This window comes from Hyla sarda, chromosome 1 (genome assembly GCF_029499605.1).
Source record: "Hyla sarda isolate aHylSar1 chromosome 1, aHylSar1.hap1, whole genome shotgun sequence".
In the NCBI taxonomy this organism is placed as follows: domain Eukaryota; kingdom Metazoa; phylum Chordata; class Amphibia; order Anura; family Hylidae; genus Hyla; species Hyla sarda.
The window spans coordinates 262,545,185-262,558,439 of NC_079189.1; the positions used below are offsets into that span (position 1 = coordinate 262,545,185).

Genomic DNA, 13,255 nt, shown 5'->3' on the forward strand with positions numbered 1-13,255 from the left:
TAATTACTTTTGGCTGTTCTTTCACAGTATGTAGGCCCTTGACAGATTATTAAGTACAAAATAGTACATCACTTAGATGTAGGTATGTGATATGCACTTATGAGGGCAGAAAAATGCGCTACAGTACACTTAAAAAACGTATTGGAGTAAAACACCAGCCGGTGATTACCTTTGGCAGTCCTTTCACTTTATGTAGGCCCTTGACAGATTAACAGGTATAAAATAGTACACCACTTAGATTTAAGTATGCACTTATGAGGGCAGAAATATGTGCTACAGTACACTAAAAAAAAAAAAATTTCTACAACACCCACAGTACACAACAGTGCTGCAGCATACAGTCACTGTGTACTAAACCAAAAATTGCAACAATACTCTCTCAAATACTATTAGGAATGGGCTGCTGAGTATGGATTATACCATCTACAGACTAGTATAACCAGCAGACCAGCAGACACACAGCTCTCTGCCCCTCTCTGTAATACAAAGCTGTTCACAGTGACTGAGGGGTTAATTGCTGCAGTAAGAATTCCTTTCTGTGCAAAAACCCTGTGCTCTGTGTCCAACAGAAGGCTGAGGTGACTAGGAGGTGAAAGGCTGCTGCAAAAATCTCTCTGCAGTGTAATGAATGAAATGACGAGCCGGAATATGGCTGCCGAATATATAGGGCTGTGATCACAGGATCACAGGGGTGACTAGCTGCTGATAGGCTGTCTCCTGCATGTGATTCAGGGTCATTACCATCCACCCGCCTTTCTAGCGTTCCTTGCCTCATGTCGTGACATGTGGATTTGCCATTTTAGATGCCCTGGAGCCTGGAACGCACTAAATGGAGTTTAATGTAGTGATTCCGCGCAATAGAATTGCGGCGATATTCATATTCATTGCAAATCGAAATTTTCATAAAATTCGTAACAAATTTGGGTTTGTCAGCTTAGATTCGCTCATCTCTAGTGGTAATGAATTTATCAACTGGGACTTTCACAAAAAAGTTGCAATACCCCCCAATAAGGTGCAATTTTACACCAGCCCAGACCTAGCGTAGCTTTTTGGTGTATGTAAAGAGTGAAATTTCTGAAAATGTGTATCCTCCACAAAATTTCACATGCCCTACGACCATGTAATAAATTTCGTCACGCAAAAAAAAAGACAAAAAAATTTGCTAAATCACACACATCTTAGTAAATGCCCCCCTAAATGCCTTCAAAACACTCACATATGCCCTGTTAATGTAGTTTTTCTACATACTAGTTGTTTACTGAAACACATATTATATCTTCCTAGTTGTGTCATAGCAAAAAAGCCATAAACGACTTCAAGACACACAAATTTGCGCTGTTAATACAGTTTTTCTGTGTCATAGCAAAAAAGCAATAAACACCTACAAGACACATGCATTTGCACTGTTGATACAGTTTTCCGGCATACACTGAAACTTGGGATAAATCTTCCTAGATGAGTGATAGCAACAAAGTAAAAACTGCCTGCAAGTGACATGAATCTGCTCTGTAAAGAGAGTGTTCGTGAATTATATCGGTTTCATGAAAAAAAAACATCTTTAGCAATACCCCAAAAATATGTCTGGTCAAGAAATTGTTGGTCCCAGATGCTCTGTTTCCTCATCTCTGTCTTTGCAAGTCCTCACCCCCCCCCCCCCCCCCCCCACACACACACACACACACTGCTATGCAGATAAATAGCACTAGCCATAAGGAGAAATTGTGGGGAGATGCAGTGGAGGAGCATAGCACTAGTGGGACTTGTGGTGGTAGGCATGGTGGGGATACTGTAAGGCATCATGGTGGATGTCCTGAGGGGGAACAAGAAGGCCACAATTACATATCAGAAGTTCTTGGAGTGGTTGGGATGATAAAAAGGAGTTTAAAGAGTAGGATGTCAGCAGACCTGTTGGTCTGAGCAGCACAAGAGCAAGTGACTGTGACACTGATGCTGGATCTGAAGGCTTGCAAAAAAAAATAAAAGAAAACGCTCTAGAACAGGGGCACAGTCGGGTGGTGATGTTCCTAGCTCTTTATGATATCCTGCCGTGTGGAATTTCTTTACTATGTTACCAGATGCAGAAAACATGCGTCAGCACATGGTAAAGCATCACTAAGCTTGGCTACAAGTACACCTAGTCCACCAATGCCTGCTGTCTGGTGGCTAATGCTAGTGGCTACAGTTATCTGTGGCTACAGTTACCAGGTGTTATCCTTGCTGCTGCTGCTACCTCTAGCCAGGCCTGGGCTTCCTGGCAATATTTAACAAAAAACTAATTTTTCTACCTCCTGCTGTCCACATGTTACTACCAGTCCCTCTAGTCCGCCATTACTCTTGTTGCTGCTGCTACCTCCAGCCAAGCCTTGTTATTTTTTACCTCCTACTGTCCACTGGCTATTACCACTGATACTACCAGCCAGGTCTGGGCAAAAGTAACAACAACAAAAAAATCTACCTCGTACTGTTCACTGGCTACAATCAGTCCCTCTAGTACGCCTTCACCCTTGCTGATGGTAGTTGCAACCAGGCCTACACATACACAACCCATGATCCCCAAAAAGGGATCATTATATTGACTAAATTTGACTAAAAAGCTGTTGTTCCTACCAAAAAGGGGACATTTTTTTAACCCTTGACAAAATCCTTGCCATCTTCTTCGCTTTGTAAGGAAGTCGGCTTCACAGGGAGCAACACTGTCCGGACTACAGGACACAACCAAGTAGGTGACTGCAGGATGCAAAGCGTTTCACAGAATGCAAAGCGCAAAGCGTTTACAAAGAATACAAAGTTTATATACCACAGAATTAACCCTTTCACATCAAATACAAATAAATAGTGGAATCAAAATACCACAGAATTAACCCTTTCTTATTAAATACAGATAAATAATAGATAAAAATAGGTTAGCGAATGGCATGATATAAAAAGTTTTTTTGCAGCTGCATATAAATACATAACATTAATAATTTCATGAAATATTATAATTGTTACGTTATGCGCTCCGGCTGCACACGCTGACCGTGAGCGCATGGTCCCGTTACCTGCTGCTGCCGACGGGGCTGGGACTTACATCGCAGGACATGCCCGCATGCGAGCCCTAGTCCGTCACTCACTGGGTGTTTCTCCTTCCCCCGCCTCTCTTCTCCGGCACGCATGTCCCTGTCCCCTAGGGAAACGCACGCAGGCCGGAGCTTTAAGATTTAAAGGGCCAGTGCACTCATTAGTGTAATTCACCTGTGGCTCATTGATAAATTCCTCCACCCTTCTCACTTCCCTGCCAGATCTTTGTTGCCTAGAGCCTGAGAGAAAGCATTCCTGTTATTGCCTTGCTGTATATCTGATCCTTTGCTCCGTGACCTGACCTTGCTCCTTGCCGCCTGCCTACTGACCGTTTGCTAAGTTCCTGACAACGCTACTGTGCCGCCTGCCCTGACCTTCTGCTATCCTGAATACGAGCTGCCTTATCCCTCCTGGGCCTTGCATCTCCTCAGCCTCCTGTGTGGTTGAGCCGTGCCAGGGGTAGCGACCTGGGTGCCGCCTGCTGCAGAAAGTCCATCCCGTTTTGCGGCGTGCTCTGGTGAAAACCAGCGGCACTTTAAACTCTGCTCCCTGGTACGGTCCGAGTCATCTGCCACACAGGTCCAGCGGATCCACATCCACCGGGGTTACTGTCCTCCGAAACGTGAGTGTTACAATAATATACACATTATGTAAAAACAATTAATAAGACATTGGTATCGATTAGGCACGCTCTCTGGAACCGTTTCTAATATAATTAACTGCAAAGAGTCTGTATTATTGCCATGTACAGTAGTAAAGTGCCTAGAAATTCTATGACGCAAAAAGCTGTTTTTAATGTTAGATCTGTGTTTGCACATACGTGATCGCACCGTTTGTATTCTGCTATCGACGTATTGCAAACGACAGCTACAGTATAAGAGGTATACAGCAATTTGCTTTAACCCCTTTACTCTGTGAAAGGCATTAGTAAGTATTTTTTTTAGGATATCCCTTGGCTGAGAAGTGTTCCCTCAGGACAACAGCCTGGGTTGTAAAAGAAATCTGATCTCACTAAACCTAAAGATGCTAATAAAAACAGGAACAAAAATATTGAGAACAAGTTCAAGTTTAACCCTCACCCTCCCTCCAGTGTTACTCTATGGAGCACTTTCCTTTCTCATTTTAGATCTTTTTCGCCTGGTAGACTAGAAAACTGTTGCTACTCCCAAAACAGTCCACCACCACACTGCCTCATTTGTTACATTCCAACATGTTGGTACTTAACATTACACATGTTGGACCGCCTGTACCACCAGCGCAATGCGGTGACAGACATCCGAATGGAGCAGATGATTTTTCCAGCCAGTGTAACTTTTAGCTGATGGATTGGCAGATAATGATCCAGGGATTTATTCTGACTGCCATATTTGGAGTCGGGAAGGAATTTTTACCTCTAGTATGATGGTTTTTTGCCTTCTTCTGGATCAACTCAACTCAATAGGGACTTATTAGGGTTATAGGTTGAACTTGATGGACTCTGGTCTTTTTTCAACCTTATGAACTATGTTACTATGTTACTATAATCAGGAACAACTGTTGTGTGCTTAGGCCTTTCCAGGAGGCTATCAGGTTTGTCACAAAGTACAACATGTACAGCAAGTACAACTGCGGAATTAGTTATGTAATGGCGCTCATATACTTAAAGCAAATGCTAATGGTGATGATGAAAGAAGGCGGGATGGAGGAATTCCCATCTGTCTGCCATCAATACAGATGTTCTCCTTGAGGAGGACTTGAATGAGGAGGTAGTGAAAGTGGGACCTGAGTAAGGACCAGTAGCAGCAGAATCTTCATGTTGTAGCACAAGATGACAAGTTTCTGCATCCGGGTTTTCCCCCCTGACAGGGGTTTTTCCTCATCACAGTCATGTGAGCCACTACCTGAACAACCAGGTTGAGGCCTATATCAGCAGTCCCCTTTCTCTGACAGACACCATCAGCCCAGACCCCATGGACTTCTGGGTCACCAGATTAGACCATTGGCCAGAACTTGTTCAGTTTGCCCTGACTGTTCTGTCTTGTCCACCCTTTAAAGTAGTGCCGAAGAGAGTGTTAAGCGCAGTAGGTGGCATCGTCACCCCGAATGGAACAAGATTGTCAACCTTATGAACTATGTTACTATGTTACTGTCAGCCAGCAGCATTGAAAAATTGACATTCACTAAAATGAATCAGGCATGGATCAGTCGTGAATTTAAACCTCAGGTGCCAGATGCCACAAATTAGGCATTACAACAACCACCCCTGCTGTACGCAGCCAGTCCACCACCTCCTGCTGTACGCTAGCTAATGACAGTCTGCAACCTCCTGCTGTACCCTAGATAATGACAGTCTGCAAACTCCTGCAGTACGCTGTGCCATCAACTGCAAGTCCACCACCTCCTGCTGTACTCTGGCTCATGACAGTCCACCAATTCTGTTGCCACTCCCAAAAAGGGATAATTTTTGGAATGCTGGGAAAAATCCTTGCCATCTTCTTGGCTTGGCAGACTAAAAAGCTCTTGCTACTCACAAAAAGGGTTCATTTTTGGAATGCTAAGAAAAAGCCACTGCGGTATCTAATACCTCCGTGTGCATGTATCTACCGGCCACCAGGGATACTTGATGCTGCTTTATTTTAGTGTGAATAAGCCTCAAATATCCACGAGTGCTTTCAAGAAGCTGTTAGTTTCCATGGGTTACTACATATCAGTGCCATAACTGAGCCTTAAAAACACTTAAAAACAAACTGAATACATTCTTAGCAGTGTTATAGAGGGCTTTAGAGCTGTTATGGAGTGTAAGAAACGTGTTTGGGGCTTCTTTAAATTGCCAATTTGTGTTGAACCAAGCCGAATGGAACCAACAATTTTGAAAAAGTTTGTTGAAATCTAAAGTTTCAAAAGTTCACTCAACACTTCTTTCCCCTCTCCAGTTCATCCTAAATGCCCATCCAGTTCAGAATACAATACAAACTTCTCACACTTACCCACAAGCTCTCCACAGTGCTGTACCTTCTTGCATCTCCTCCCTCATCTCTGTCTACCATCCTACATATGCTTTTCGCTCTGCTAATGATCTAAAACTAACATTTTCTATAATCCGATCCTTTTACTCCCATCTTTAAAGTTCTTTGGAAAGCAATTTCCCAAACAGTCTGACTTGTACCCAACAGCCACAGTTTTAAACATGCCCTAAAACACAAATTTTTGGGCTGTCATATACAGGCCCGTCGCTACAGGACAGGCAAACCAAGCAATTGCTTGGGGCCCCGAGTTGACCTGGGGCCCCGAGCAGAGCCGGTGCTTGTCCTGCCGGGCTGTCCTCCTGCCCCTATCCTGGTTCAGCAGCTTGCCCTGGCGGCCGGCCGTGCCAGCAGTGTGAGAGCCTGAAGCAGGACGGGAGGCAGAGACTAAAGCCCCTCCTGTCCTATAGCATGGTGGAGCGGGAGCTGTCAGCTGTCCCGCTCCACCATTCTCTCATCTTTCTCACACACTGCTCCGTTCACGCTGTGTGGGCAGCGGGGACGCCATCCACGGCAGGCCGGTGCAATGACGTCACACCATCGTGCCGGCGCCCGGAAATTACGTCCCCGCTGCTCACACTGCAAGAACGGAGCAGCATGTGAGAAAGGTGAGAGCTGCTCTGGCACTATGGTACAGGGGATTATATGTGAGGGGCACAGGACATGGGGCATTATATCTGGGGGCACAGGACAGGGGGTATTATATATGAGGGGTACATGACAGATGGGCATTATATGTGAGGGGCACATGACAGGGCCTCTCCTGTCATGTGCCCATATAATGCCCCCATGACATGTGCCCCTGACTTACAATGCCCCCCTGTCATGTGCCCCTTACATATAATGCCCCCCTGACATGTGCCCCTCACTTATAATAACCCCTGTGGGGAGAGGGGGGCCTCCATATCTATTTTGCTTGGGGCCCCAAATTCCTTCAAATGGCCCTGGTCATATATCATTCCCTAACTGATTATAATACATAGATAAAACATAGATTGTAAGCTCTAGCTGGCAGGGCCCTCACTCCTTTTAAATAGTTTAAATAATCAGTGTGTAATTTTGTAATGATTTCACTGAAAATGTAGGGGATAACCGATTATGACTCGAGCTGTTTAGACAAGTGTTCACAGAAGTAGAATAGTTAGCTTGTTAAAACTTAACCTTTAATAGTATTTGTGATAAGATAGGTAGCCCTCAAAAGACAATAGAAAATAAAACAGGTATATGTAGGATGGAAATTAGAGCTCAGACAAGTGATATTGGGCTCCAAACCATCACCTATCACAACAACCAAATTTCCTACAAGACACCGTCCCTCCAAAAGGGATAATGAGGAGCAATGCGGGGTTCATCAGCGGATACAGATGTAGGAATAAAATACATACACAGCGATGCAGCTGGTAATAGAAACTGCCAGCTAGTAAAAGATGTACGGTCCGATAAGGACCACTCACTCTGACCCAATGGTACAGTCCTTGATGTGAGATGAATAACCTGGGTAGCTGGGTGATGACGGCTGGTCCCCTCCTGGCAGCAGCAGCAGAAGATAGGTGATGGTTTGGAGCCTAATATCACTTGTCTGAGCTCTAATTTCCATCCTAACTATACCTGTTTTATTTTCTATTGTTTTTTGAGGACTACCTATCTTATCACAAATACTATTAAAGGTTAAGTTTTAATGAGCTAACTAGTGTAATTTTGTAATATCTGATTTTTGTCTATATAAACAATTTCGAAGTGCTGCCAATATGTTGGCACTATAGAAATAAGAATTATTATAATTCTGATATGTTATTATGCTCAGTACAATGTCAATAGCCCAGATGTAAATGTGGTAATACAATAGTCCATAGAAATAAAGAATGTTAACACCAGTTAATGAGATACCGTGGTCAGTATAAAAAAAAGTTATCTTTTCAATATATAAAATTGTGTATCCTTTAACCTCTTAAGGACATATGACGTTCTCTAACGTCCCCACTACCTGGGCTTTAATGCCCAAGGACTTTAGAGAACATCCTGTTGTATTTCTGGTCTCTGCCGATCGCCGGGCAGAGATCGGAAGTGGATGCCTGCTAACTAACCGACAAATCGCGGGGGGGGGGGGGGGGGGGGGGACGGTTACTTCATCCCGTCCTGCCCGGCCCCTTGAAGTCCGTAGAGGATGAGAGGAAGACCGGAGGACGCGGCGGGGGACGGGGGAGTGCTGGGGCCCGGCCCCGGTACTTACCTCGTCCCTGAAGACCCGGATCCCGGAGACGGCAGCAGCGGCGACAGGTGAGTTGATCTTCAGCCGCGGTCGGGCCCTTTACAGCAATGCACGTCGCCGTAAAGCGACATGCATTGCTGTAATTGGACCCTGTAAACTACAACTCCCAGCATGCCCAGACAGCCCTTGGCGTCTGGGCATGCTGGGAGTTGCAGTTTTGCAACATCTGGAGGTCCACAGTTTGGAGACCACTGTGCCCTTCCAGATGTTGCAAAACTACACATCCTCAGCATGCCCTTACTGTCCAGGCATGCTGGGAGTTGTAGTTCTGTAACATCTGGCCCTTCAGATGTTGCAGAACTACAACTCCCAGCATGCCTGAACAGTTTTGGCATACTGGGAGTTGTAGTTTTGCAACATCTGGAAGGGCACAGTTTGGGAACCACTGTATTAGTGGTCTGCAAACTGTAGTCCTCCAGATGTTGCAAAACTACAACTCCAAGCATGCTGGGAGTTGTAGTTCGGCAACATCTGGCTCTAAAGATGTTGCCGAGCTACTACTCCCAGCATGCCTGAGAATGCTGGGAGTTGTAGTTTTGCAACAACTGGAGGCACACTGGTTGGGAAACATTGTCTGTTTCCTAACTCAGTGTTTCCCAACCCGTGTGCCTCCAGCTGTTGCAAAACTATAACTACCAGCATGCACTGATAAAGTGTGCATGCTGGGAGTTGTAGTTGTGCAACAGGTGGAGGTCGTCTCCCCCCCCCCCCCCCCCTGTGAATGTACAGGGTAGATTCACATGGGCAGGGGGCTTACAGTGAGTATCAGGCTGCAAGTTTGCTATGCAGCAAATTTTGCGCGGCAGCTCAAACTCGCAGCGGGAAACTCGCTGTAATCCCCCGCCCGTGTGACTGTACCCTAAAAACACTACACTACACTACACTAACACAAAATAAAATAAAAAAAACACTACATATACACATACCCCTACACAGCCCCCTCCCCTCCCAATAAAAATGAAAAATGTCTGGTACGCCACTGTTTCCAAAATGGAGCCTCCAGCTGTTGCAAAACAACAACTCCCAGTATTGCCGGACAGCCGTTGACTGTCCACGCATGCTGGGAGTTTTGCAACAGCTGGAGGCACCCTGTTTGGGAATCACTGACGTAGAATACCCCTTTGTCCACCCCTATGCAAATCCCTAATTCAGGCCTCAAATGCGCATGGTGCTCTCACTTTGGAGCCCTGTCGTATTTCAAGGCAACAGTTTAGGGTCACATATGGGGTATCGCCGTACTCGGGAGAAATTGCCTAACAAATTTTGGGGGGCTTTTTCTCCTTTAACCCCTTATGAAAAGGTGAAGTTGGGGTCTACAACAGCATGTTAGTGTAAAAAAATTAATGTTTTACACTAACACGCTGGTGTTGCCCTATACTGTTCATTTTGACAAGAGGTAAAAGGGAAAAAAGCCCCCCAAAATTTGTAATGCAACTTCTCCCGACTACGGAGATACCCCCCCAAAAAAACACATGTGACCCCATTTTGGAAACTACACCCCTCACGGAATGTAATGAGGGGTGCAGTGAGAATTTACACCCCACTGGTGTCTGACAGATCTTTGGAACAGTGGGCTGTGCAAATAAAACATTTTGTACAGCCCACTGTTCCAAAGATCTGACAGACACCAGTGGGGGGTAAATGCTCACTGTACCCCTTGTTACGTTCCTCAAGGGGTCTAGTTTCCAAAATGGTATGCCATGTTGGGGTTATTTTGCTGTCCTGGCACCATAGAGGCTTCCTAAATGCAACATGCCCCCCGAGCAAAATTTGCTCTCCAAAAGCCAAATATGACTCCTTCTCTTCTGAGCATTGTAGTTCGCCCGTATTGCACTTCAGGTCCACTTATGGGGTACCTTCATACTCAGAAGAGATGGGGTTACAAATTTTGGGCGGTCTTTTCTGCTATTAACCCTTGCAAAAATGTGAAATTTGGGGGGGAAACACACATTTTAGTGAAAATTATTATTATTTTTTTTACATATGCAAAAGTTGTGAAACCCCTGTGGGGTATTAAGGCTCACTTTATTCCTTGTTACGTTCCTCAATGGGTCTAGTTTCCAAAATGATATGCCATGTGAGGGTTTTTTTGCTGTTGTGGCACCATAGGGGCTTCCTAAATGCAACATGCCCCCCGACCAAAATTTGCTCTCCAAAAGCCAAATATGACTCCTTCTCTTCTGAGCATTGTAGTTCGCCTGTAGTGCACGTCAGGTCCACTTATGGGGTACCTTCATACTCAGAAGGGATGGGGTTACAAATTTTGGGGGGTCTTTTCTGCTATTAACCCTTGCAAAAATGTGAAATTTGGGGGGAAACACACATTTTAGTGAAAAAAAAATATATATTTTTTTACATATGCAAAAGTCGTGAAACACCTGTGGGGTATTAAGGTTCACTTTACCCCTTGTTACGTTCCCCAAGGGGTCTAGTTTCTAAAATGGTATGCCATGTGGGGATTTTTTGCTGTTCTGGTACCATAGGGGCTTCCTAAATGCAACATGCCCCCCAAAACCCATTTCAGAAAAACGTACTCTCCAAAATCCCCTTGTCGCTCCTTCTCTTCTGAGCCCTCTACTCCGCCCGCCGAACACTTTACATAAACATATGAGGTATGTGCTTACTCGAGAGAAATTGGGCTACAAATATAAGCATACATTTTCTCCTTCTACCCCTTGTAAAAATAAAAAAATTGGGTCTACAAGAATATGCGAGTGTAAAAAATGAAGATTGTGAATTTTCTCCTTCACTTTGCTGCTATTCCTGTGAAACACCTAAAGGGTTAAAACGCTGACTGAATGTCATTTTGAATACTTTGCGGGGTGCAGTTTTTATAATGGGGTCATTTGTGGGGTATTTCTAATATGAAGACCCTTCAAATCCACTTCAAACCGGAACTAGTCCCTGAAAAATAGTGAGTTTGAAAATTTTGTGAAAAATTGGAAAATTGCTGCTGAACTTTGAAGCCCTCTGGTGTCTTCCAAAAGTAAAATCACTCAGTCAATTTTATGATGCAAACATAAAGTGGACTTATTGTATTTGTGAATAAATTTTTTTTATTTGGAATATCCATTTTCCTTACAAGCAGAGAGCTTCAAAGTTAGAAAAATGCTAAATTTTCAATTTTTTTTACAAATTTTGGAATTTTTCACTAAGAAACGATGCAAGTATCGACAAAATTTTACCAATAACATAAAGTAGAATATGTCATGAAAAAACAATCTCGGAATCAGAATGATAGGTAAAAGCATCCCACAGTTAATAATGTTTAAAGTGACAGTGGTCAGATGTTCAAAAAACGCTCCGGTCCTAAGGCGTAAAATGGCCTGGTCCTTAAGGGGTTAAAGGGCCTGTTATATTATTAGCATGGAATCCTGATTGTGTTGCTGTTTCAGTAGAATTTAGTTTTTTTTATGCAGTTTCTTGTAATTAACTTGGTTAATGTAATGAATGTAATGAAATTAGTAAATGTATTGTGCAATATAGTTTGTTATTGCATTACCAAACAATGCTATTTTAATCCATAGTTTCATGGGGAAATTAAAGTACTTACCCGAATGATGGTTGACCCCAATGCTATTATTCAAAAACCTGGCTATAAGGATCTTGCATACACAAGAGGAGAAATCTTGGATGTTATTCAGCTCACTGGCTCAGATAAAATATTATGTCGCAACTTTGAAGGAAAATGTAAGTTTCAAAAATCATGCTGTATAACTTTATTTTTTACTACCGTAAGTTTCCCTGCTTCATCTGTCAGATATTGAGCAGTTTTTAAGCATACATCCTTTCTTCTTTGATTCTTCTAGTTGGATATGTACCTAGAAAGGCGGTTCTCAGCATGTAAGTAATCAATACAACTGGCAGAGAAATTATTCAGTGAAACAAGTGTACTTATATTGGCTATGTACCGTGATACAAAACAAGGGACATACAGTTTCTGTCTATGTCTAGCATGTATGAGGAGAAAGATCCTCACATACATCCTAAACAATGTCCAAGGCCTTCACCTCACTGAGGTTAGTATAATGAAAAACAGAAGGTATAGCACAGTACAGTATACTGTGCTCGTCCATCCCATAGAGTCCTATAACAATTTTTTTTTTTTTTTTTTTTTACAAAGTAGCTTTGGGTGTGTGAATGGAAGCATCATAGGCAACTATGAGCATCTCAATCACTTTTCTTAATGTATCTGTAAAAAGGATGCCATAATAGCCTATAGATGTGTTGGATACCTCAAACTGTGTTGGCTTGTTTAATGTGTAAGTCATGAAAATCCCATGATGTGTTGGTGTTAAATGAATGCCATTATAGCTTATAAGTGACAGATGCCGCAGTTGGGTATCCCTCACAGCCTCTGCTTAAAGTGTACTTGTGATTTAAAATCAATGCTGAGACCCCCACCAATCAGGAAAACTAGTAAGGAGAAGCATGTGGTTGCACTTTGAAAGGGGTACTCTGCCCCTAGACAACTTATACCCTATCTGCCCCCTCATGACATCACACTCTGCCCCTCAATGCAAGCATATGGGAGGGGGCGTGGCGACCATAGGCTTGCATTAAGGGGGCAGAGCGTGACATCATGAGGGGGCGGGGACATGACATCACAACACTCCGGCCCCTGTATCGCCCGTCATCAGCCACAGAGCGTTCTTTGCTCCGTGGAGCTGGTGAACGGGGGTGCTGCAGGAGAGATCAGACATCTTACCCCTATCCTTTGGATAGGGGATAAGATGACTAGGGGCGGAGTGCCCCTTTAACTTTCTGGCTCACAATAATCTGCATCTTGGAGCCCCGTTATAGGTGCCACGTGCATTTCCCTACTCTGTCTCCTGATCGATGGGAATCTCAGCACTGAGACCCTAGCTAATCAAAACTTTTGGCATGTCTCTTTGACATTCCAAAAACTTTTCTAAATGGCAGT

At 43.8% G+C, this 13,255-nt stretch overlaps 1 protein-coding gene across 7 annotated transcripts in view; it reads left to right on the top strand.

The window, feature by feature from the left end:
* The window catches only part of LOC130305178 (FYN-binding protein 1-like), a 253,903-nt gene that overhangs the window by 161,573 nt on the left and 79,075 nt on the right, over positions 1 to 13,255 (top strand). For all 7 annotated transcript variants that reach the window (XM_056551982.1, XM_056551981.1, XM_056551983.1 and 4 more), the window contains 2 exons: positions 11,859 to 12,021; positions 12,141 to 12,174. In XM_056551982.1, the coding sequence (XP_056407957.1) occupies positions 11,859 to 12,021; positions 12,141 to 12,174 (197 nt within the window). The remainder of the gene's footprint in view (positions 1 to 11,858; positions 12,022 to 12,140; positions 12,175 to 13,255) is intronic.